Source organism: Rutilus rutilus (genome assembly GCF_951802725.1).
Source record: "Rutilus rutilus genome assembly, chromosome: 24".
Taxonomy (NCBI): domain Eukaryota; kingdom Metazoa; phylum Chordata; class Actinopteri; order Cypriniformes; family Leuciscidae; genus Rutilus; species Rutilus rutilus.
In genome coordinates, this window is record NC_140228.1 from 17,403,672 (window position 1) to 17,431,572 (window position 27,901).

Below are 27,901 nucleotides of genomic sequence, written 5' to 3' on the forward strand. Positions count from 1 at the left end.
GTGACTACATATCCTCACGTAGTGTTATACATTTTAAATCACACTTCATACCGTACACATGGCTCCCCAAGCCAATGTAATAAAAACAAGGACCCGCTGCTGTCACAGCATGGAAGAGTGCTAAGGAATTTTACGGTTTCTTATACCCTGTAAAATATTTGCTAGTAATGCAGTACGCATACAGCTTAGTGCCAAGTCACATAAACTGTATCATGTATTGACTGCTGCCAGTCATAAAAAAAAGTCAATATATACAGGATCTTGTTGACACTGGCTCCAGTACAGCTGACACTGTTGGTGTCCACTCAAGCCTTTTTTACGACACTGAGGTTTCAAGTCACACCTTTACTTGGTTATTATTAGTATAGATTTATTCATTATGATCTGTCTTAATCTGTCCTGGGTACAGCAATTTATGTTTGCCTACATACTGTAAACTTAAGACTATTTACTGTAGCATTCTTTATTATGCTGAGGCCGCAAGGGTTTTATGTTTTATTATAAAAAAATTGTGAATTTTAATGGGGAAAGAATACAGTAAAATACAGCACAACAATACAAATGGTTAAATGGTTAACTGTAAGTCACGTCATACAGCACAAAAAAATTAGATATTTAAAACATGCAGATTTACTGTAAAATATTTTTGAAATAAAAGTATGGATTGCCTTATGTACAGAGAAAGATATTCTATGTAAACAGAATAGTATATACTGTGTGTGTGTGTGTGTGTGTGTGTATATATGTAAATATATAAGGTGGTTAATATAGGCTATATTTATTGTCTATAGCTACTCATAAACGTACGGAACATAAACTTGATAGAGAGAGAGTTCCTGCTGAAGTTGATCTGCTGCTGCCCTTGCTGATGTACAGACCAATCCAATTAGGTTTCACCTCTAGGCTGTGATGCAGTTCGTGCTTCAGACGATCCATTCCGTTCACACACACAGACACACACGCGCGCTCAGTGTCACTCTGCAGCTTCACACACAGTGCGCGCGCCCTCAGCTTTTACGCGTCCGACATCTGCAGACATCCCGACTTACCGTATCATGCCATCGATGGAGGTAGCACTCTTAGCGAGACAAGGGGAGCTCTTTCAGTGACAGAAATGTCCCGGTGTACTGTGAGATCTGAACAAAATGTGGAACACATGTCCGGTCCTAACTGAAGCCTCCGTTGAGAGCTGGGAATCTTAAAGGAAACCCGCAGACGTATTTTCTCTCGTTTGCGCACACAGCGGTTTGTATATGCAAACGGTGGTTCACTTCAGGAAGGTAAGAAATATAGTTGCATTGGCAGAAACATTGTAATGGCAAGTCGTGATGCCTGGACGTTACTTGTTTGAGTGGAAGAGCTGAGATGAAGTGAAAGGAGATTTGCTTTTCAGCACAGGTTCATTCTTTTTAAATAGCAAGGCTGCAAAGTTAAAGGCATCGCATGGCAAAGCATAGAACGGTTTTATTAGACACTGATGTCTCTCTTAATGTGACAAACAGTGGAACAGATGGACACACAAGTTGTAAACGTAGATATGTTGCTTATATACCTATATTACTTTATTGCCTTGGTATATTAACTTTTAAAATAAAATCTGAAATGGTAAGATTACTGGAGTGAAAGAGTCTGAGTTTGCAGTTTTTGTCTTGTGTGTATGTATGATTTGTAACCTTGTAAACTAAAATATTTATAAATGATTTCGTTTCATTAGAGTCAAAAATCATTTTTAATATGACAGAATAAACTTCACTAACATTACACAACACCAAATATTGCTTTTTTTAAAAAATTTTTGGTCCTATAAATATCAGTGAATGCAATTAAATTATTTCAGTTTGTGCAAAAAGTAAAATAAAGAGGTTCAGAAGCAGCTGAATATTAGTAGTGTACAATAAAACAATGGTTTTTGATTTTATGTTTAAGAAAGAATAAACAGAACTGCATGTTCCGCTCACATATCAGCTTACATTAGACTCCTTGAAATGATAGAAGGCCAATGATTAAATATTGAATGTGGCAACATGATAATGCTTGTGTTAAGTACTAATTCTCCTTAGTTTAAACAAGATGTGCCACGATTCTCTCAGCTTAGGCTTTGGTGAAATACACCAGAGCTTACGTTTCTTCTTTACATACAGGGCACGCTTGGCTGGTGATATGTAAATGGGATCTAATGCTTCCAAATGTACTTTGCAAAACATATACAGTACAATCTAACATATTCCTAATGGATCTCAGAGGAAGGGCATTTCCTAAACAATTATGAGCTGGAATATTGTGCACTGCATGGAAAAATGTAATTTCACACAACGTGCAAGGTGGAAACAACAGGTGTCTGTGCATGATCAGAACATTTACTTCAGATATTCCAGCATCCTTTCTCTTGTGTCTGTCTTCGCAGCCATGGAGGGACTCGTCTAAGGAGGACCCAACATAATTGTCTTTTTCCAGTTGTCTTCTGGTTGATTTTCATCCTTCCACCTCTTCCTGGCGAGAGTCGCCTGTCTCCACACGCACAATGGCAGAGAAGACTGGACTGGAGGTTCCGAAACCTGGAGGCAGATCCGCGACTTCGCTTCCACCTGAGCCTATCGAGATCATCCGGACCAAGGCCCGCTCCAGGAGGGTCCGCATCAACGTTGGGGGTCTCAACCACGAGGTCTTATGGAGGACCTTGGACCGGCTTCCCAGAACCAGATTAGGCAAGCTCAGAGACTGTAACACCCATGAGTCACTAATGGAGGTCTGCGACGACTACTGCCTGAATGAGAACGAATTCTTCTTCGACAGACACCCCGGCGCGTTCACGTCCATCTTGAACTTTTACAGAACTGGAAAGCTGCACATGATGGAGGAAATGTGCGCTCTGTCTTTCGGGCAAGAGCTCGATTACTGGGGCATCGATGAGATCTACCTGGAGTCGTGCTGCCAGGCTCGCTACCATCAGAAGAAAGAGCAGATGAACGAGGAGCTGAGGAGAGAGGCAGAGACTCTGAGAGAAAGGGAGGGAGAGGGGGAATTTGATAACACCTGCTGCTCAGACAAGAGGAAGAAACTTTGGGACCTTTTGGAGAAGCCGGGTTCCTCAGTTGCTGCTAAGGTAAGGTGTTGCGGTACACCTTGCGGTACAGTTTGGGCCTCCTGGGGCGTTTGACAGCTCCCAAATAACCATTTTAAGGCAAAAACACAAGCCCGTCTTTCACTATTAATGATGAAGTGCAGGTCAACTTCAGTGTGTGCTCTGTTTTGTCAGTACATTTGGTTGATTCAGAGTAGCTCTGTTCCAGAAACGAGTGAAGTACAGGTTCCTCGCATGTAAGACAGTATTCTAATCAATGAAACCTCATAAATGACTACTTTGGAGCAATCTACATTGGCTGTGCACAGGGAATTCAACTAAAGAGTTTGATGTTAGCATGTTGCTAAGCTAACAGCACAATACTTTAATAGGCATAAATGCTGCCTTCTGTTTTGTTCTGTTCCAAAACTTAGTGGCTACTTCCGATTTCCGATAAGTGAGGGATTTGGAACACTCTTCATGAGCAGCTCTGTACGGGAGACAGTAGCTGCGTCTCATTTCGAAGGCTGCGTCCTTCGGAGGTCGCATTTGTCATTTGCATATGTCATCTCTTTTCAGAAAATTAACCATTATAAAGTTGAGCGTTATTCCTTGTGAAGTACTTAATTGTAATTTCTTGATGACTTTGTAATGTAATGGTTATTTTACTGAAACGAGGCAGCCTCATTTCGAAACAAAACACAGCTTATTTTGAAGTTAGATTGTTGACGTTAGCATGTTGCTAAGCTAAAGCACAATGAAGGTGCAGTCACATTTACTGCTGTTCAGCGAATTTCCACGGGCAAAATCCAGTCATGCAATAGGAATCAACACGATTTGGAATTTTTGAGTGAGGGCGAAAGGTTTTTCATGCAGATTTTGCAATGGGTTCAAGTTGGTCGTGTAAATTCACTGCATTGACCAACAAAAAGCTGTTTGGTTTGACAGTGACTTCTGTGTGAACTGTGCTTCATGCATCACTACACTATTTACAATGGACAATGGACAGCACCTTAATAAGCATAAAACATAATTCACACAAATATTGTGTAACCTCTGGGAAGTCTTTGATTGTAAAAAAGAGTTTAGCTAAATCTGTGCACCAACAGTGTTTTAAAATGGTCTCATTAAGTTTTGGAACAGAGCATTTGTGTCTGGATATTACACTGCTTCCATGGTAACAGACTTTTTAATTGATTATATTAATGCCTACTGGAAAAAAATGCTGTGCAAACATATTTGGCAAACTGAGTGTAATGCTAGCTTCAATAGGAAGGATAGAACATATTTTTTTGGCCAGAATACAAAGTGTAACAAGTAAAGCATGATTAGAGTGGATGCAAAAATGTGCTTTTTTTTTATGCTGCAAAGGTTTTTGTCAGTTGGCACCGGTTGGCAGTTAGCTGTTGAATGCAATGTGTGCAAGAGCAGCTCTGCTTGTTGTGTCAGAATGACCATATATCTCGCATTAAAACTTATAAATATATCCTGCATAATTTTAGATGATATTTAGTGCTTGCTGAATTGTTTAAAATGTGATGTTATTGTTTGAATAAATCATGAAGGCCATTTCCATTTCCAAATGGTTCATCTTGCACAATGCTACATCTATCCGATTACATCCATTTGATCTTTCATTGTACTTGCTCACAATGCAGAGAGAACGAATGGTTTTATGTCCTGTGTAGCTTCTAATGTGTGCCTGTATCTATGGGCGTACAGTGTGCTCTAAGTCATCCATTGGCTGGGGGGAACGCTGATGAAATTCAATCACTGATCATTTACGAGGAGTATCCAGCAAAGAGCTCAGCGCAGAGAAGGATCGTATTTCACGTCTGAGATAGCTTATCATAAAAACATCCCCTTAAAGTATGATAAAAGTACACCGCCATGTGAGACATAATGAAAAAACACAGTTGTTAACATAACCGCTTCGGACGTCCTGCAGTGCGTGTTGTTTTTACCACAAATGCAGTGTCATCCGTTTTGTTGGACATTTCCTCCACCTATATGGGAATAATGGCTGATTCAATTTCAGCCTGCCTCCACCCACTTAATTTATGATACAGGCTCATGATGGAAAGAGCAGGAAGATTGTGGTAATATAGAAGAGGCATTGGCTGTTTCCTGCACTGGGTGTGGATTATAAGAGCTCTGACACTCACTGTGGTCTGGGAAAACTGTGGTACTGCCTTGATTTTACCTCACAGGCAAGTGAGGGAGAGTCATTTGTGTTTGTCAGTGCTCTGTTAAGGCTTTCTAAACAGCATGCAAAGGCACAAAGAGAGGAAATTACATGCTTGACGTGAATAGAGTGCGCATGTGTGTTCTCAAATGTACGAACAACAGCTTGCTCATAGATCTTTGCCTTAGAGCTTCATGCAGTTTGAATGAGGGAAGCCTCTTTATATTCACAGGAAATCCCTCATATTTGTGCATGATGAAGAGAAACCAATTTAAAGCTGGAGTGTGTCAAAACATGGACAAATTGTATTTCATTTGTTTTTCTTTCTTTCTTTTCAATGTAGTTTAGTTTTATTATATTTTAGTTTTATACCATGTATCAAAAACTAAACTCAAATTAACTATTATTTTTTTCCCAGTTATGCTCTGTTATTATTTTTTATGTATAGTTTTAAGTTTTATTTCAGTTACTTATACATTTTTAAAGACAGACCTGCTGTGAGCTACGAGGTTGTTAATCGATAGTATATGCTTTTGTAGAAGAAGCATCTGCTCCCACATTATTGAAAAAAAAAGAATATTATTTTTTTTGCAAAGAAATCTGCAGCAATCAGAGAATTACAACAAACAAATCATGCCAAAAGCATTACAAATGACATGATAGAGCAGTCTCAAGAGTCAAACTTTATTTTAATTTAAAAATAAATGTACTAACTTGTATTTGAAACACATTAAGTTTATGCTAAGTGTACTACAAATACATTTATGTACTTAATATAAATACCCTGCATTTGTACTTTTGCTATACTAAACTGATATACTTAAAGTCTGCTAAATTGGAACAACTCATTTTGTACTAAATGTACTTTAGGTTTCCGGAAATAGTGCTGAGGTATAATTAAAGATATACTTAAATATAATTTGCTAAAGTGGAACTATTGCAAGTATACTTTAGATTCACTTTAAATATCTTGCATTTAAAGACTGATATTATACAGAGATCACACTATCCTTCCTAATAGTAATTTTAAAACACATATTAACACAATATTAAGACATGTGCATTGTGCAAAAAAAAATAAGTACTCCAAATAAAGTTAAATTCTAATATTTACTATAAAAGTCTCAAGTGATATGTCATGTTAATGGATTTGTATGAAATAAATGTATTTTAAATACATTTTGGTATAGGTTTTTTTTTTTCTTCACAAGGGCTTATTGTGCACTGCATACTGTTTCTATATACATAAACAACATCTTTAGATCAATAGTTTTATATTTGTTCCTTCATTTTTAATTCAGTTGGGGATTGTAGTTCTTCCCCTCATTAAAGCTGATGCACACGTCATGTTCCTTTGTCTTTTTGTCTGATTTTCAAAATTTGTAATGTGATTAACCTCGTAGCTGGTTGCTTTGATTAATGGTTTATGTTAAAACTCTTTAATGAAGACTTTCTGAAATCCCTGTGTGAAAAATGAATGGAAAAAAAATTGGCCGCTGAAAAAGTGGATGCGCACTGTTGCACTGTCAGGTTTCCAGAACATTTCCCTGCCTACCAATGGTTAGACAAACAGACAGTCCCACCTCCAAACTCTCTGAACTAATGTTGGTCACGCCCCTTGTCTGCAGTCGGTTGGACAGATAGCCCCTCCCAAGACTCGGGAAAACTCATTTTTATTTAAGGTAGCTCTCTTATTTTGGGATTGTTTTGTCGGACCAAATTACTTTTCCAAATTACAGTTCAACAAAGTTTGTTGGAAATATATAGTATTTATAAAGTATCCCTAATATAACCAATATCAAGTGAAATGGCTTCTGGAATGAGAAATAAAAATAGGGCGGGACTTGATTTCATCCTCAGGAATTGATTGGATCGTAGGAATTTGGGCGTGGCCAACTAAATGACCTCAGATCTGAATGCCAGTTTGCTACATTTTGTGGAGGATATAGTCAAACCCTCTGCTGAGACATTCGTCATGAAGAGAACAGATGTCGTTTGGAGGGGGAGGGGATGTTAGCGTTTTTTGATTAAAGATTACAAGGGCATGTGAATTAAAAATGTGCATGGATAAATCATTTATAATAAAATGCAAGATTCTGTAAAAAAATAAAAAGATTTGTAAATTTTGATTTCATAGTGACTTTAAGCTACAGAACATTTACAGAGAGAGAGAGAGAGAGAGAGAGAGAAAGAACAGAAAAAAATTATAAAAATGCTCTATTAGGAAATGATCTGTTCTTTCCCTGGTCAGTAAAGCACCATTACATGCACGAATCCCCCTCCCACCACTGCGACACTGCTCGCACACATGCAGAGATCTTATTACATCTCCTCAGAGGAATCTCCACTAATGTATCCAAACATTACAACACCGAGCAATCATTTACCACACTTCCTTTGCAGTGAACAGGTTAAAAATAGAAAGAAGATGATTGACACGTTGTTTAGGGGGTCCGATCAAAGGTAGAGTTGCATGAGTCCAGTACAGCATGTTTTTTGAGAAACTGATAGACTAGAGAGAGAGAAAGAGAGAGAAACTGGTAATCTAAGTGAAACCACAGCATGCGTCTTCTTCTGAATCAGTACTCTTCAAACATTCACCATGAATAATAAATGTGTTGGTCAGTTCACACTCATGCACAGATTCACATTCACACAAACATGCAGCGGTCCTGGCTTACAGCAGTAACATTTGCAGAGGAGAGAGAATCATGGGAGAGTTGCACCTTGACGCTATACACCTATAAATAGGCAGCTGGCGAATGCAACAGTAGCCTTAGGTGAGGGTACAACGTTTTCACTCGCCAGGGGGATTGCACCAAAGGACGGGAGATGTAGGAAGTCCTTCACGGGACAAACTGAGAAGGACTGGTAAAAACAAAACAAGATGCATCATAATGAATTTCTCATTCAAAGATTAAATATAGAACTTAGATGATGCTAGTCTACATCAATAAATCAAGGTGGAGATGACAGAAATGCAATCTCATGTACTGTAGTGGAGTGTTTGTGTGGCTTTATATAGGGTCATGCATCATACATTAAACCATATGTTTGTCCACATCTGCGAAATTTTCCTCCAGGAACTAAACCACATTGGGTAAGAGCATATGTCCTCCATTTTATTATAATCAGAGTAGTAAATAAACAAAGTAACTGTAAATACAACATTTTAAGTAGTAATGGTCGGCCACGTTAGCAGATGCATTGCTTCTGGTGATCTTAGTGAATGTTTCAAAGAATAATTTAATTTGACATATAATTGTCTTTTGAGGCATTTCCTGCAAATCTTATTTTCAGTGCCATTTTCCTATGAGATTTCATTACTATTCGTAGTAAAAAAAAAAAAAAAAAAAAGATAGACAATGATATATACCTTATGCTAAAACGTTCTAAACTTCGAAAGAGTTAAATTAATTTTAATGCATCAAATGTATAGTATTAATGTAATTAATTTAATTTATTACAGTTAAATTTAGATTAAATTAATTAATTCCATAAAATGTATATTGTACGATATAGGGAGAAATTACAATTCTGGCCAAAACCCTTAAACTGATAATTATGTTTATGACTGATATTATTATGTTATTAAAATTCTGTACTTCTATATTATATTTTTGACTAAATAAATTACAAAAAATTACAAAACTGAAATCTAAAATCAATGGTTTTGAATGCTATAAGTGAATTTAGGCATCACAATATTATTATATACAGTATGAAAATGGATATTTATTTTTGAGAAATGCTAAAGATTACATTTAACATTGTTATTATTAATGTTTAACTTTATGTGTGCATTAGATGATGGCAAGAATAATTAAGATGTAAAAATAGGGGAATTGAGCTTGTAAAATTAAATATACCGTACAATATCGACCAATACCATTTAATGTCCTTCTCTACTGTCACAGACGGTTGCAATAACAATGAGAAAACTCGAATCGCAGCAGTAGTGATGTTTATAACATAGAACTCAAAACAAAATACTCTTGACTTGAACAGAATGTGAAGAGAACAGACAACTAATTGAAAGAAACAGAGCTTAAATTCACAAACAAACCAATCAACGAAATGAATAACAGGTGCACATGATAATCAAATCAATGAGAAACCAAGGAATCAAATACAAACCAAGGAAACAGAACAAGAACATGTGCAAAACAAACACATGTGACAAAACCAAATAAAAACTCAGATATCCCTTACAAAAATCACCCAATGTATCATGCCTCTTTAATCTATGAGCATAAACAGAGGATTTGTAAAGATTTGTACATCTAAAAAGTTGTTTTAGAAGCTGTCCATATTGGTATTGTACGTATAAATGTCTATCTAAAGGTGAAAAAATGGGCTAGAACTACACGGTCATGTACTTCACCACTTGATAATATGAATAATAATGAAATCGCATTCCACAATTAGCCTAAGACTGCCTTGCTTCTTCAAAATAAATAGAAATGCACAGTGAGGCCTTGAAGCTCACAAAAGTTTTGGTTCATAATATGTGATTTATTTATAGTCGCATATGTCTCACATACTCCGCAGTGCCAGTGTATCTTTGTTATTGCAGAGTAACAGCTGTGCCCTGTAGGTTTAAGTGACTGTCGCAGAATTGTCGAGCTCACTCAAACTTAAGTTAATAACCTTACTGAGGATTCATGCTAGAAGTGTCGTTTTTACATATGCACCTAATGCACTTCTCGCCTTGTATTTATGCCCACGTTTCAAACAGAATTATGGGGCTAAAATATGCCACAAATCTCCACCACACTGGAGCGGGCACTCGCAGTCTGATTTAAATGAACTGGTTTGATTTAAAAGAGGGGTACATATCCGCTTAATGCCAGGTCTTCGAAAGCAACAGTATATTTGCCACCGCCTCAAATGCAGAGGAAGTCTCGTCATGATAGAGTGGGAATGGATTTAGATTTGGTGGGTCTACTTCGGGATTATTATAGATTTGAAATTTAAAGTCAAGGTTGTATGGTCAAAGTTGATGTTGTGGCTTTATATATTGTGTCATTATATTATTATGTTATTGTATTATTAACATTTTATGAAAATCAAGCTCAAATGGAAGTACGAGGTTTCTGACCAGCGAATTTCGGACATCCGTGTTTTGTCTGTCATTAGAACGGACAGAACAATCTGAGACAGTAAGAGCATCGCATTAAATTTTCATCAACTTACAGGTTATAAAGTTTATTGTAGCTGTGTGTTTTTTCTTCTTCTTCTGCCAAGATATCGTGTTATAAAAGATGAAGTGCAACACCAGGCTATTTAAGACCGTATTGGCTATAACTCGACAACAAATGTTAGACTAAGACACTCTTCTCTGCTCCTCAAATACATAAAACATTAGTGTTTCTAGAAGAGTAAAGAAAACACTGTACTTATTTAAAGAACCAGTTCTTATTTACTCTCATTCACAATAGAGAGTTATGAGGTTTTACCGACACTTTGAAGATCCAATGGAGTTGCAAAGTTTAGTCACAAGCTCTTTTTAATGCTTTTCATTGGTTATATTTTTGCACAACCAACAGAAACAAGTAAAGGGTTACCGATAGGAATGATTTATGAAAAAAAAAAAAAAAAAAAATGGAGATACTAAATATGAAGATACAAGGTTTCCGCCCAACAGCGATGATATTTTGTTTTAGTACAGTATTTTTGTGCTGCCAAAGTTAGAATGTTAAATGATCATTTAAATAGCAACATACATTTCTCAGGGCTTTCTAGTGATCCCACTACCGTGGCATTTTCATGTTTAATGAGTGTGGATTAGAAAATTCTAAATTCTAAAAAAAACGTTTTCAGTCCATGGATCTTTTCTGATGATTCTTCCTGCTTTTGTGGAAGCTTTAATTGTCGAAGTTGGACTTTGAGGTTGTGTTTTGCCCAAATCATTAATTATATCAAGACAGAATACTTAATGTATAATTTACCACTTTGCTTGTTTGCTCTGTGGCTGTTTCATCCCACCAAATGTTCAAAGAGCATTATAATAACACCAAACTCGCTTTCAACGGCATGCGGTCCTTAAATTAGAGGACCCCTCGGATCTAGCTGTCATTTACAGAGCAAAGGCACCCTCTTCTAAACTGTGCTAGTGTAGTTACATAATACTTTCCAGAGAGATCTAATCAGCATAGGCTAACATTTAGGTACCACGTCCTAAATCCTCTTTATGCATTCATAATCAGATAAGAACTCTTTGGATTATGGGTAACAACGGTTCCTCTGGCTTTGTATTGGTTGCAGAGAATCATGATTGAAAGGGAAGTTTCCAGACTTTGCCCTTTGCTTAAAATGTGATCAAAAAAAGCTTTGATTTCATAGTGCTCTTTGAATTGCTTTTGAATGCTTGAGCATTTACATGAACATTCAGCTTATTGATATACAGTAATCCAATTTATGTGGTGCTCACATATCCATTTAATTCGATTATAGTCATACAACCTTTATTTTGTCATTATTTACTCATGTTATTTGAAATCCGACTATCTTTCTTCTGTGGAACTCAAAAGAAGATGTTTAGCAGAATGTCCAAGCTGCCCTTTTTCTTTCTTTTTTATACAATAGAAGTGAATGGTGACCACGTATTTTAGTGAACAACTTTGGTCTGTTCTTCGCACAAAGCTGTCATATCTTTTCAGAAGGCTTGAAATATAGTGCACAAGTTGAATTAACCACTATTATGATGCTTTTATGCAGATTTTTTTTTTATGTTTTGGAGCTTCACTTTTATTGTATGAAAAGGAGCTGCGGCATAAATATTCTTCAAAACTTCTAGTTTTGTGTTCAATAGAAGGAAGAAAGTCATACAGTCTCTTACAGTGACTTTATTCATACAGTAATATTTCGGTTAGCTGTCCCTTTAAATGCTGAAGCAAAATCACAGATCTTTTTGAATAAATTTATGGACAATCCACTTGCTTCCAAAAAATCTGAATGGCAGACTGTACAACCATGTGGCCATTTTTCATTTTGTAAAATAAACCCAGCACAGAAAAATCGGAGAACAAGTGATGGAAATGGCAGAATAATTATGAAATGGTCCCGAGATAACACTTACCACAACAAAGAGCATGAACACCAGAGACAAACAAATCAGTGTAAATGACATGGGGATATGATTCAGGAGGCTCAGATTATCTAAGGAGCTTAAGGCATCTGAAGTGATCCCATTTGGCCCTGGACGTGTATTTAAGGACACAGCGGTGAATAAGGAGCGCAAATGTATTTTTACCTGAAGAGCAGGAGTTACTAAACTAGAGAAAGAGAGGAAATGTCACTGGGTAAGAGAAGCTAGCACTTGCCTCTTCCTGTTGACTTCATTCATTGATCTGCACCAATGAAATCCTTGGCATTTCTGATTTGCAGTTTTAATTATTTCACACATAACCCAGAAATCAATGGCCCCAGTAATTACAAAAGCATGGAAGTGTAAAAAATCAGAAACAAGACTTTTCACACCAAGCTCAAGACAAATATGCTTCACGCTTAGTGCTTTGTTTTAATGGCCCGGCAAGAGAGCTTGCTGGCGGGAGACATCAGAAATGTTAGCCAGGGGTCATAACATCTCCCGTGAGATGCCATGGCATTGCATAGCATGCCTTAATTTTATGTGCTGCTGTGGCTGAAGACAACACAGAGACAAGCATGCGGTGAAAACAACATTTACGTCTAATGTTGATGAAAGACGGTAATTTGATGATTCGGATGCCAAAAATAACTGCGAAGAAATCATTTATTAAGCGGTATGTGTAGAGCTCACATCTGTAAAAACATAAATCAAAGTCATGTTCAAGAGGGAGGAAAACTTTTAATTAATGGAAAAGTTGACAAAAAAGACTGCCATTGCGTTTTGAAGTATTTGAGAAACAGAATGAAGATGTCTGGCTCTTCTAAATGAGGTCATGGTCTAGTAGCTCTATCGACGACCTGAAGAGACCTGGTTTCTGAATTCACAGAATCCCTCTGGAGAATTTTGATCTCGGATAAGAAAAAAAAAAAAAAAAACGTTAAAAAAAAACTAGTGCTGTAGAAGTGCTTTAAAAAAAAAAAAGGTTTGACAGCATCTTTGAAAAACGTTCGTTGAAAGCGGTTGTTGTGAAAGAATACTTTGACCTGACATACTCTACAACTCTCAACATCTTCATCCTTAAGAGACACACAGGTTAAGTTCACGGCAGAATACACTGGTCAGTCTTGTTTAAGAGTGGCAAATGTGGTTGTTTATGCATATTTTGGTTCTAAACAGAGATATACATTAAGTTATGGTTCCAGACAGACAGATTGCCAGTCTGTATAGGCCCTGTTTACACCTGGTATTTAGATGCGTTTTGGTCGATCGGATCACAAGTGGACGACGTTAAATACAGGTGTAAACGGGAATTGGGCAACTCGTAAAATACTTACAATTGAGCAAAAATCAGACGAATTCGTATGAGTAAGGTTGTAAGAATTTGTGCGAATTAGCCTACTCGTAAAATACGTACGAATTGCGGTGAGATCGGGTTGGACAATTCAAGAGTCCCACCTGTTAAGGCCACTGCACCAACAGACACCGAACAACATTTGTTAGATCAGGGTTTTGTTTGTCGTCGGGTTTTGTCGTATCAGTGTGTTACACCTGTCGGCATCTGTTGGCATTGGTCGGTGCTTGTTTTTGCCGATTGAACATGTTCGGTCGCTGTTTGACGGGTCGTGGAGTGATGTCCTGTGATTGTCTGCATTGTACGGCATCTGTCAGTACAGTGTGAATTGGCCTTTAGTAAAAAAAAAAAAAACGGTTGTCAATACCAAACATTAAGTGTATGAACATTGTCAAAACACATAGAATGAGATCCTGTCAGACAAACTTTTGTCCTTTTTTTTATTTTGTATGATCTAACACATCACGACCAAATGTCAGTCTGTAACTCCGCCCTTGAGCTGTATCTTTCTCGAGGTGTGGGAAGACGTGAAATCTTGTGTGTCCTGTTATCTTTCAGGGAAAGGAAGACACTCTGGCATTGGCACCTAATGCAACACTTCTATATTTGGCTGGTAGTCAATCATGTTTGCGATGCTGTATGTGTTCCTCCAGGTGTCCCTGCCATGATGGGCCACCTGCTGCTGGTCATTGTCAGGGGGCAGAAGGTGCGTCGTGACTACATCCTTCACAAACACTCACATTGGGAGTGGTACAGATGATTGATGAACTAATTGACTTGGTAAAAAAAATCACTTTAGATGTCAGCAACTGCCTCTCTGGTTGTTTCTGTCCTTGCTGGCTGAAGAAAATAGTCGAAACAGCTGAAACGGAAGTGAGAGGGTAGGAAAAGTAGGAATAATAATTAACTACATTTGTTCACCCCTCTCTGTGAAGAAAGCCCAGTGTTTGCAGTGTTGCCATGGAGATCTGGAAGGGTTTGGTGTACGGGTGTGAGTCTGACTGCTATCTTAAACTAATGACTGAGCACAATCCCACTTAGCTTGCATGCATTTAGACCAATAATGTGCGTAAAACAAAAAGGAAGAGGGGGAATTTGACTGCAATTAGACTTTCATCATTATACCTTTTTTATTTAAGCAAGGGAGTTTCTTTGTTATTGTTAATAGTGCTAGTTTCATTTTTATGCTGGCATAAGCCTCGATTACTGAGCCAACAAAACAGTACTTGAACAGCTTCTGCAGCCTGCTTGTAAAAAAATATATAAAAAGAGGATTTTAGAAAGCTTAGGTGTGGATGCAAGGAGATTTTGATATGCAGTACATTTAGGTATTTTTAAACCACAGATTTGATCTGAAATGAGGGAAATGTGTATACTGCAAAAAATGTTACCTTTACATAAAAAACGGGCAGCTTTGGTAACCATAACTTCCATAAATTGACCATTAGACTATATTTTACAGTTAATAACTTATTTTTTAACAATAATTTTAGTTCATTTTAATTGATTTGCTCAACAACATTTTACATTAAAATTGTCTTCGTCTTGAATTGTCTAAAATTGTATTGTCTTGTGTACATATGTACTGTATGCCCAGATTTACTAAACAGGGTAAATTGGTGTGAGAGCGCAATAAAAAAAAAAAGCACCTATTGGGAGTGTAAAGTTGCGCGTGATCTACTGAAATGATAGTACACGGACACAGCCATCATCATCATCATCATTTCCATAATGACCAATGCAATCTACCAAGAGCAACGCAAATCAGGGTCTGGTTTAAAACATGCTTTTTTGGGGGGCGGTAAATAATGGCGCAAATACCAGTAAAATGACTAGCGCAAACCTTAGTAAATCACCTTGCATGATTCATTTAAACATTCTCCCCCCATAAATTTAGCATCTGAAAGGGAAACTCCTACAAATGCATATTCATAAAGTCAGCCGCAAAAATACTGTCACTGCGTGTGTCTTTTATGTTACATCAAGTGGCACAAGCCACCGCGGGCCAATGCCAATTATGTCTCCACACAGTTTATTTAGTGTGTGCCTGTAGACAGCGCTGTTACTCTCCTGGGTCTTCACTCCTGCTGTGCCCTCAAAGACCTATGCCCTGATCCGGTCCATGATGCGTTTGGCTCTTAATGAGCTTAAAGTCCAGGGTCATGGTCTTGGACCTGACAGAGTCATTCCCAGTGGCCTGTTGTGGTCAGAATACCATAACCCCTGTTTAACCAACCTTATAATGCATTTCCAGTGCCTTGAGGGTCATTGCAAATGTCAAGTAAATAGCACGAGGAAGCAGTATCTTTGTGCTGGAGACGTTTGATGAGCAAAGGCAAATGACTGCTCTTTCTCTGTCCTTCCTGTTTGTCTTGGTAAGTTTCCTCCCACACGCTCGGAGCTGCAGGTGCTATTTTTCCACACATGATTTGGCACAGTAGTAGGCTATTTGTCTAAATTCAGTGACTGCTGGAATATTGCCTTCCTTATTTTTTTTGACATTGTGATAAAGCATGGCTGGATCAGCAAAGAGAATAGGGCTCAAATAGACCCCAGACCACTCAATGGCAAAAACGCTATTGCTTTGACAAGAATTACAGTCATGTAGATAATGTTACTCTCAAAAGCTGTCTCATATTATCGTCTGTGCAGTGAATTAAACTGGTGAATGCCAAAGGATTTTATGTAATGTTTCCCTATTTGATACTGTAAAACATCTTAATTCAAGGTTTGTTTGTTTTTCTCTATAAAATTTTTACTGAGGATTTTCCAAGAACAACAGTTCAAATCTTTGTCCGAGATTAATTCTGAGTTTTGATTTCCACATATTTATGTACCACATTTGATTTCCACATATTTATGTATTGTCAATGTCCAGTGGGATAATACAGATTATAGAAGGCTTAAATGCGGAAGTCAAAAACAATCTCTCATAGTCTGTGACTGTCATTATTTCAGTATTTGTTTATTCACATTTACATGAGTCAGTTTCAAATGGCATTTTCTTTCATTCTGGGCTGCAAACCAGCATGAACAGTTGGCATGTTCTGAAAATGACCTCGATATACACTTTCTCCTTGTCAGTCAGACAGATATTAGTTGCTAAGATAAATTGCTAAGATAATTTCACATTTACAATACACTAATATGTTATGTTAAAGAAGAAAGGTCATTTTCATTTATTCGTATTGTGTTATATATAAGGACTAAGTGGTGAATAAATACTATTATTAATGCAGGATTTCAACCATATATATATAACTGTTCAAACTCTCTGGGTTAGTAAGAAATTAATACTTTTATTCAGCTGGGACACATTAAATTGATCAAAGGTGACAGTAAAGACATTTATAATATAATAAAAACTTTCTATTTCAAATAAATGTTTTTGACCTTTCTGTACAATTCTAGAAAATATGTAGCATGGTTTCTACAAAAATGTTAAGCAGTGTAAATATGAACTGTTTTTAACATTGATAATAATGAAACGTTTCTTCAGCATATTGGAATGATTTCCAGAGGATTATGTGACACTGAAGACTAAAGACTGAAGTTTAAATTGTAATAATATTTCACAATATTACGTGTTTTTTTTTTTTTTTTTTTTTTTTTACTGTATTAAAAGGATATACTTCTTTAATAAAAGCATTTACTGAATCATATGAGTGGAGATATTGGGGTCGAGATTGAGCTGTTTTTTGTGGGTGGAGACCCCATCAGTACTCACTAATCCTCTTTTGCAGTATTAACAAGTCTTAGTGCAAATAATTCTGCTGTACTTTGGGGTCAATGGTACAGGGTTTATCCTGGTCTGGTCTGTCAGAGTGTCTTTCACAGAGATCATGAGTTGATGGTGGCAGTTAATCAATTACTGGGTTTCATGCAGCTAATTAAATATGTGAGACTTGGCTTGTCCATGTCTCAAGCAAAACCCTAATGAAACTGAATTACCGTGAGACTGCATGTTGCCCGAGTTGGCCCATGTGTCTAAAGGATAAGCTCCATAGGGAACATGGAGTCTTGAGCACAGCTGAGTTTGTAAGGTTTTAAATGAAGATAAAGGCTCAGTCCTAAAACATAGCTGAGCTGCCTACATAAACAGCATTTTAAACATACAGTAGTAGCAGAAGTAGTTACTTTTTTTTTTTAAACAGACAAAAGTCCAACTAAAACATTTAATTATAATAATATTACAGAAAAAAAAAAAAAAAAAACATTTTTGTTCATAACTTTGAGAGAACCTTGCCAGAACATTGGCTAAAGTTTCCTGATAGCTGTGCTAGATAAAACAATCCCACAATGCACTCTAAGTGGGGATGTTGCTTGTTTCTGTACATTTTCACATGTACAATCTATATGAATGTGATCTAGGAGACAGAAAACACTTACATTTTAGTTTAGCCTATCCGACAAACTGTAAATATTTACAAATTTGGACGGAGCTAATAGAAACATACATGTTTACTCATGTTCAAAAGTGATTAGAAAATAGGCCCATTTTTTAAGGGTCACAGATTTCATCCAGTGTTTATGAGCGCTGCAAATTCATTTACTTATTGGTGTATTGACTTTGTAACTTTGCTTGTTTCATGCTAATGTAAGAGTTAGCTGTGTGCATTATCTCTCTGCAGGGACGTTAATTGCGAGAGTGCCTGCTAACAAAGTTGCCTATGAAAGTGTCTCAAATCAGGTGCTAATGTTCCATTTAGGTAAGTTTAATGTATATGTAGAAAGCTGTCTATATAGGAAGTAGACACCAAGTGGGCTCATAGGGGTTTTAGACAGAGCCACTATAACTATATGGGGTTTCTAAATGGTTTGGAGTGCAAGAAAAGCCTTGTGGTTGTAAATGTAAAGTCATTGTCAAAGAGAGAAAAAGTTACTTGCTTGTGTTGTGTTGTGTTGTGTGCTCGTTTTTGAGGTATGGTAAATAACTTTTTTTTATTATCATTTATCTTTAGTTTAAGTAATTTTCATTAAACAATGCTTTATATTAACTTTCATTATATTTTTCAGAACAGTTGTGACAAGAGGGGGTGTCCAAAGAGGGTGGTGCCTTGCAGGACCTTAATGCATCCTTTATTTTGATACTCGATTATTTGGATACTCAATTAATATGTCGATTTTTATTTTTTTATTATTAATCGGACAAACAAAAACGTAATTTAAAAATAATACATTTACTATTACTTTTTGTTTTAATTATAAAACTAAATTAATTTTAATAATTATTTACAAGATTGTTATTCCATATCCTGCCCAATGTTTTCCTCCAAATAATGTGCAATTTAAAGGCAATGAAAACAAATGTTGGCTGCGTCCGAAAATGTAGGCAGCTGACTTGTTACCTCGCTGCCTTATCAGGTGAAGGTACCTCACAAAACTGATTTCGGACCAACTTCTGAGGCAGCGTAATGGATTAATGATGTACAGCACAATAAAGCAAGCTTTGGGAATAACTAAGCAAACATTTAATTACTACAATAGTACTTTCTCACTAGAAATGACATTGGAAGTGGAAAATGTTGGTTCAAAACTTACATTTACACACAAACTGACCAGCAACCGCAACTTTCAGACGCCATCTTTATTTTTCAAGCTTAACTGTCACCCGAATGGGACGCATAGGATTGTGGGATATCAAAGGTAACGGAGGATGCATCTATGCTGGATTCAAAAATCGATCAGATGAAGGTATCTCAGGAGACAGGAAGTGAAGCTAACATTGGATTCGGAAGTGCATTGATGCCGTCCTACCTTGGAAGGCAGCTTTTGGACGCAGCCCACATGAACGTATCTATGTGCAAAAAAGAGGTTAAAATGTAGTAGATTATGGACCAGATTGTGCCAGCGCAAACCCTCTTTTTGGCATTAAACAACAACTGTCAGGATTTACTTTACTAAAAAAATTGCGCTGAAAAGGCATGGACACGTTTGACCTTATTACATATGCATTTGTAGGAGTTTTCCGCTAGTCAATTTACTTGTATTTATGCTATTATTTAACACTATATATATAATTACTTCTATTTCATGTTTTTATACATTAATTTTAAACTTACATTTACATGTCTAACAAGAAATATTTTGTGCAGTGTAAACAGTAAACAGCACATGCATTCATAAAGCACGTGACAGCAAGCCGTGTTAAACAATAGGCTTTAGTTTGAAGCCCTTAATATGACATAAAATTACATGACTTGGGGATGTTTTCTGTGTGAAGTCGCAATAAATTGATAATCCAATTCGCTGTCAAGTATTTCTATTATCAGTCGATTTTTTTTAACAATTACCCTGTAGGTGTTGCAGCCCTACTTTCTTGTGTTTGATATTTTACCCTTTACTCTCATTTTTTATTTAAATCAGTAGGTTGAAGAACAATGATTGAAAGTCAAACATAAGAGCTTGTCGTTTTTCTTTCCTAACGTTATTTGTTTAGTCCAGCGAAGCCATCGGTGTGGATCTGTCAGCATTTGTATGTTCCACTGAAAGCATCTGAGCACTTTAGACTGAAATATTGATGGGAACGACATTCACTACAAAGCAACAGAGCGCTGCAAGACACAAATTGAAGTTTATGAACAAAAAATGGAAAAAAGAGAATATGGAACTAAAAGCGGAGGAGTACTTTCAAAGAGAAATGTTCAGAGCACAATGACACTGGTTGGTTATAAATGACTCCAGTGGTCAGTCTGTTGGGTTGCTTTCAAGACATGTTAAATCCCTGTAAGCCCATGTTTAACCCCCTGAGGGATTCCTGTTATGGGTAATTGGTCACAATAGACGTAGATTGCTATCTTTTCTCTCTACTGGGATAAAAAAAAAAAAAAGCCAGCCAGTGTTGTATGGATGTGATCCAAGATTTGTCAGAGGTTTATCTCGACTGCAATCAATGGTATTATGGGAAGTTAAAAGCCTCCCAGACCGTGCCGGGTAAGTTTAAGCACCTTTGGATTTGAAGGTCATGGTTTTGATCCCTGTGCCTGACTGACTCAGATCTAAGCCTGCCATGAGAGGCCAGGACGACCGAAAACCTTCTGCTGACTGAGCAAAAATGCTCTTCCTCTCAAAGATCATTTTAAAGCAAGATGATGTTTCATCTGTCTCGGTTATTGGTCGATTTTAGAGGGGGGTTTTTTATCTTAAAAGTTAACTGATATTAAAGGGGTTTTTTAGACTTTGAAAAACTCTGTATTGGTTGATATTGCATATTTAATTGTGAATGCTCTACTTTACATGTAGATTACCTTTGCCTAGTGTTATTTTAGTTTTATTTATAGGTAACACTTTAGTTTATCAGTTCTCACTATTAACTAGTTTCTTATTAGCATGCATATTACTAGATTATTGGCTGTTTATTAGTACTTAAAAAGCACATATTAATGCCTTATTCTGCATGACCATATTCTACATCCTTAATCCTACCCAATACCTAAACTTAAACTACCTTACTATAAATAAGCAGTAATTGGGAGTTTATTGAGGCAAAGGTTGTAGTTAATAGTTAGTTAATAGTGAGAAATAGATCCTAATCTAAATCGTGAACTATTTATATAATAGTATGGTATTTATTCATATTTTTTATTAGCTTTTATTTCTATGTTTTTAATGTTTTCATTTAAAATTTTTTATTAATCATACATTTCTATTTGTTTTTAGTTTAGATTTGAGTCATTTTAGTACTTCATCTTAAATTTATTTCAGTTAGTTGCCATGGCAACATTTCTCAGATTTTCAACTAATGTAAAGCTTTTTTTAATTAACAAAAATGATTTTAATAGTTTTAGTTTACAATGTGCTGTCATCTAACGCTCAATAAAAATGAATAAAAAAAAAACGAATAATTTGATAACACTGTTGAATCGCAAAATGAATATCCATTACTATACATTATAATGTTGTGATGTTTAAATTAACTTACATTTATTTAGTGTTACATTTATTTAGTGTTAAATTCTTTTAGACAAAATAGGATGGATGGATGGCTGACGGACGGACGGACGGACACAGACAGACAGACAGATAGACAGATAGATAGATAGATAGATAGATAGATAGATAGATAGATAGATAGATAGATAGATAGATAGATAGATAGATAGATAATTGATAAGAATGTGAATGTTTATCTTGAAATTCAATATAAGCTGCTTTGGTCGCTTTGGATCGCTTCGGATAAAAGCGTCTGCCAAATGCATAAATGTAAAATGTAAAATAATACTGCCTTATTGGTATCAGCCAATATGCATTGATGCATTCTAAGTTGCTTTAACTTTGGCACCAAAAATAGTCTTGGCTCTGTTTTTAGTTGTCCAAATCTGGCTCCTAAAGCAAAACCACTTGAGTAACTCTGTTCTAATGCTTCAGTGTTATCCAGCCTTTATTTACGTAAGAGGGGCATGACACACTCACAATATAATTTTCAAATATTGATGTATCTATCATCTACATATTACCTGTCTTTCCGTGTCAGTTCTAAAGATTAATTTCCGTCACCTTTGCCTCTCATTTAGTGCTTCTCCGTTTTTAAATCTGCCTGCTTGAGGTTATTCTTGCCATGCGTCTCTCTGCCATGTCTCCTGTCCTCTTTCCACCCACGCACACACATCTCCTACAGTATATCCCACAAAGCACTGCAGCGCTGCCCTCTGAAGTAATGTGGTGACAAGCCCAAGCCTCTCCAAGGAGCACTGACACGCTGCTGAATATCGCATGGTGTCATGTTGTCAAACTTTCACAAAAGAAATATGCGAGATGAAACGATTGTGGGTGATGCCTCTATGCTGTGTTAGCTGTTTCAGGTAAACCGGCTGTCCTATCATCTCAGTGAATCTGCTGCCTGCCTTGGCCTTCAACAACTTCTAGGGAAAAGAATAATCCACACACTCGTGTTTTCAGCAAAACGAGTTTTCGTTTTGTGAAATGGTGCGCGTGTTTGGTGGTTGGGTACCTTAGATGTCTTTCTTCACCTCACTGAACCCTTACTGACAGACTTCCTTCTCACGAGTGCAAGTCACTCGACTCCATCTGACACCACCCTTTAAGACGTCTTAAGCAAATGAGGCAATGAGTGGCGTGCCGGCGGTAATCCTTCTATTTTAAGTTCAGTTTCTACTGCAATAAGTCAGAATTAGACGGCTGTAGTAGATGCATTAGATCATTTCTGTTTATCATTTAGTACGGAAGAACGCATATAATTAAATTGAAGATCGCATAGATGGAGTGTAGAGCTGACTGGAAGAAATTTTTATACTGTATGCAGAATGAAGTACTCGAAAAGTAGTCATTTATATCCACACATGGATATAATAATATGGAATGGAAGAGAAAATGTCGGCCGTCATAGTGAGTTTAATCCATACATTGATACAGTGAGCAGTTTAGCACTGCTGCAGCTCATATTACAGTTTCCCCTGCATTGTTGGTTATTGGGGACAAGAAAATGGATTATTTGTCAAATTCGAATGACATTTTAGTAATATTTGACTGTATGGGTGAGTTTAATTCATGATTGTTAATCTGGTTAATGATTTAATGCACTGAGCATGGCTGTAGGTTACATCACAGCACTCTCCAAAAGCAGAATGCTACTTTTAATTCTTCGTAATTCCTAGTCAAATTAGAGTGATATTGTAGTTTTATATATCATTTGTGATTGCATTTTCTAAAGACATGGCCACACTAAAGATCAATAACGCGCACAAAGCATCTTTATAGTACAGAGACTATAGTACTGTGAACAGGGCTTAATATGGACAAAGACATCCAGCTATTGCTGTAGCTTAGAGACATTTTGACTGATTAGGTAGTTGTGGCCGAATGGTCAGAGAGTCAAACTGGTAACCCGAAGGTTGCGGGTTCGATTCTCAATACTGGCAGGAAATCCCCCTAGTATTGTACCAAAGACAGAATTTTAGTATCGATCCAGTCCTACACTAGAATCTTCCTGTTTTTTCTAGATTACTTCCAGTAAGCTCTGTGTTAAATTGATAAAGAAGCCAAAGTGACTGCGAGCCATAATGTAAACCCTCTCCTAGCCTTCAACACAGTGAGCAATGTGTGTGTCATCTTTTAAGACGTTTATCACTGCATATCTCAAAATGCTCCATTCTCAGCGGAAATGAACACTAGGCAGTTACAGCAGGGCTTTTCCTGCCGAGTCTCACTCCATAGCCGGCGCAGATGATGTCTAATGTGTTCTTCACGGTGCAGTACCATGCGGAAAGAGTCCATTAGCTGGGCACCGCACTGAAATGTCCTTGCCATGTCAGCTTGACAGGGAGGGCAGGGTGCTTCTAATGCAAACCAATCTGAAAGGCGTTAATCATGATCCCTGTGCCACCACAAAAGGAGTGAGGCCCGTACGGTAAATCTGCTCAATGGAATTAGACTACAGAAGTAATTGGCGCCAAACAGAGCCACGTTTAATAGCAGTTGCCTTTTCGAGCACGTTCTGGACTAGCCGACCCCTTACACGCACAAATGTAATTAAAGGGCTGATCTGAGATCAGTATGAAAGGTAAGCTGAGCCACTCCAGGCATCCTGATGCGTGTGCGTCAGCTGAATCATCACCTGCTCTTCGCTGTTCACAAAGGGCTTACAAGCAGAAAATAGCAGATAGGTCATCAGACAGGAAGGATTTTAATAGCAATGTGTTGCTTAATCAGATATGATCGGCTCTCCTCTGTCACTAGAGACTATTGTTACACTCTGTAGTAGTAAGAGAAATTATTGCAGGACAACAAAGGCTAACAACAAGAGTTATATTTAATACAATAACAAAACAAACTGTACTATTGAGAAGAACAGAAATGACTGTCAGTTTGCTTGTTCACTGTCAGAATTGTTCCCATTTTTTACAAAAAAAAAAAAAAAAAAATCCTTGTTTAAGAGGTGTAAGTCATGAACCAAATCAACCAGCTATGAGATTTAAAGCCAAAGATACAAGACTATGTACTTTAGCATTGCAAAGTACACCTTTTTCCAAAAGGTACATCTTGAAAAAGGGGGAAAACTTGAAAAACTGAATAGCTTATCTTCAGTACAATATGGTACTTGTTCAAAATAATCACTTTAGCAAAGTTTGTACTATTTTTGTTTTATTTTGATAAAAAAAACACACAGTTTTGTTCAATAAATAAACTGCCAATTAAATATCTTCATTTTAAAAACTTCTAAATCTAAATTATTTAAAAAAGTAAAGATTCTGAAAGCCTTAAATGAGATCCCATAATAATTTTATAAAGCTTTACAGTAGCAACAACTAAATATATTTTATTATTATGATTAATATCATCATTTCAAATGTGATGGTTTCATTATAAATATGGTGATTATCTCTAAGGTGACACCCAATTTAATATGATGTTTACCATCTGAACTAACCATGTCATGTCAACAAATGGGAAAGTCAGGCAGCTGTGTATTATCATGTTAATTACTGTGCCTTTAGCCCTGACAGCATTTTATCCCAAATACCATACTTTTACATATTCTTCCGTTATTGGAAAACTGTTGCTTTATTTACCTTGAACAAAACTGAAGATCATTAACAAGACAATCATTTGCTACATAAATCTACAACATTTTAAAAAACAATAAATATTAGATCAAATTAGCGACGAATCAACTTTGCGTTGCTGTCCGCGATCGTGTCAAGGATCAGCCAAATTTCCACGTGCATCATCAAAATCGTTTAATGGGAAAAGTGCTTTAATTTTTGTAATCAAATGTGCCTTTTACCCTGGTGCGCCTTTAGCCCCGTTGTACCCTAAGCAGAAATGTTGGGGAAAATATGTTTATTATTGTTTTTCAGTATTTAAAAAAACTGTAATGAGAAATCATAATCTAAAAGTGGCATTTCTCTACCCTAGTCAGATTTTTTCCTTCACTGAGCTCCTCACAGTGCATTCTGGGATTGCCTTCTCTGTAAAGCCTATATGTGATACTGCTTTAGGATAATAAATAATGCATAACAAACTTGTCTACCTTTTGAGATAAGCCTTGGAGCACATCAACATTGCCGTAAAATGTTTCCTCAGTAGGCAGCTGTCTAGGTTTTGGGACAGAGCAAATGTTTATGTACAGCTTGTTTACAATACCTAGCTTGTCGTAGAAGTGTTTAAACGGCATCTGTACGGCGCCGGGGGCTCCAAAAAGAACATTTTCTAACATTTGGAAAGCTCATATTTGGTTCAGCTGGGAATTTTCCATTCCGTCCCCACCGGTTGTGCTTGTTCTATTCTGTAAATTATCAGGAGAGCGTTTAATATTTTTTAAAACAAAACCATTGCTGGTGATGTAATGATTTACTTCTTCTGCAGAACACAGTGCGGCCGTCCTCCTCGTCGAGAGCTGGACATTATTTTTAGACATTCTGTAAAGTAAAAAAAAAAAAAAAGAAGTAACCAAGACAACCGTGAATTCCATCCACAGGCAGAAGTATGCAGTTGGCAGTGTGATCACCTTCAAGTCATTTTTGCAGGGAGTGAAACATCTTTTTTATTACATCACATTGTACAATGCAGTAGGGCTGTTGTTGAAATTCATGGGATGGAACACAAAAGTTTAATGGTGCTTCTACAGAGCCCAGTATTTCTAGTAGTCCTTTAGAAAAATGATTGTGTTATAAGTAATTACATCGATTGTGAATCCAGTAATGAACATGTATTGCGCTCTCTCTCTCTCTCTCTCTCTCTCTCGTGATATTTGACCAAATGAGGTGGAACCTCCCTCTGCACACTGCATATCTGGCTAATAAGCTTGCGACACTGGACTCTGCATATTTGTTTGTCTCTTGATCATAGATGAGGGATGAAGGAGACATGGCTAATGGACAGTGAAAAAGGGCAGAAAAATATGATTCGGGCCATTGGTTCGCTGATTAGAAGACTGTTTTAGAAAGAGTGATTAAGCTCAGAGTACACGGTTAATTAAAATGAACTTGGCAGAACGTTGGTGTCATGGAGAGGACGGGATGTAAAGTTCTTGAAGAGTTAAGTACACAGGGCTGTGTACCAAGGTTTATGCCTCTGGCCTTTCGTAGAGCTCCCTGATCAATGCCAAATCCCCTGATTAGGTGGGACACCTGGCATCTCTTAACGTAAATTGATTTCCACCTGTTGTTATCGCATTTCAGTGGATTTAACAACCTCTGACCAAAATATCTACTGAGTGTTGCTCACAGTGGTTGTGCTTTCATTCTTGATCCTCTAGGTCATGTTCAGACTACCAGCAAAAATCTTTTTTCGCATATTAAGATTTTATCCAGATGGGTTCCTGAAAGTCTGGACAGCCAAAAAACACAAAAACACATGAAATCAGATTTTTTAAAATCTGATTCGAATGGAGGGAGTTTGAAATGCTATTCCAATCAGATTTCTCAGTCTGAACGCTCTGCTCTGGCTGCTCAAATCGGATTTCAAACTGTGTGTCTTAACGCGACACACAACGATAATGTCAAAACTGCTGATGGAAATGCCGTAAGTATTCATGCGGTGTTCAAATTTTATGTCCAAAGTTTTCGGCATTTTCTTGTGCGCTGGAAGAGTTCACCCCGCAACTCAACAGTGCGCTTATTTGGAGAGCGAGATGATGCACCTCCATTTTTCCTGCATCTGTTTTGAAAGCCTCGTCACATACGTATGCCTACGTCTTTACCAAAGCAACCTATGCAGATAGATTGGTTATGTCTGAATACACAAAATCTTATTTCAAATCAGACAGTCTTCCTGAAAAGATCTGATTTGAGAAAAAAATGATTTGCCTACAGTCTGAACATAGCTTTGAATGCATCACAGTGCTCTCTTGCATTGAATATGACATACTGAATAGCTGTCTTTTTAGTCATTTTGAATCAATTATTAAATAAATATATTTTTAAAAAATGATTAAACTAAATATACATTATTTGGAGATAATGACAATGATAGAAAAGTGGTCGAGGTGTTTTAAATGTACACATTGAAATAAATGAACAGTCAAGATCTTAGCATTTATTTTATTTTTTAATATTTATATTCACACAATATATATTGAATTTGTTTATTTAGTGCATTGTTTAAAACACTGTTGTTTTAAATGTAATAATTCTTATTATGAATTTGCATATTTTATTATTGAAAGGTTAGGGTTAGGTCGAAACAATTAAACCTAATACATAAAAGGTATTTAACAGATGAAATATAAAATAATAAATTATTACACTACTG

The 27,901-nt window shown here is 36.8% G+C and overlaps 1 protein-coding gene across 1 annotated transcript in view; it reads left to right on the plus strand.

The window, feature by feature from the left end:
• The first annotated feature begins 951 nt into the window (after positions 1–951).
• Positions 952–27,901, plus strand: part of kcnb2b (potassium voltage-gated channel subfamily B member 2b) — a 97,811-nt gene continuing 70,861 nt past the window's right edge. Inside the window, exons 1-2 of the mRNA XM_084399252.1 lie at positions 952–1,280; positions 2,405–3,103. Of these exons, the coding sequence (XP_084255378.1) occupies positions 2,522–3,103 (582 nt within the window). The 5' untranslated portion in view covers positions 952–1,280; positions 2,405–2,521. The remainder of the gene's footprint in view (positions 1,281–2,404; positions 3,104–27,901) is intronic.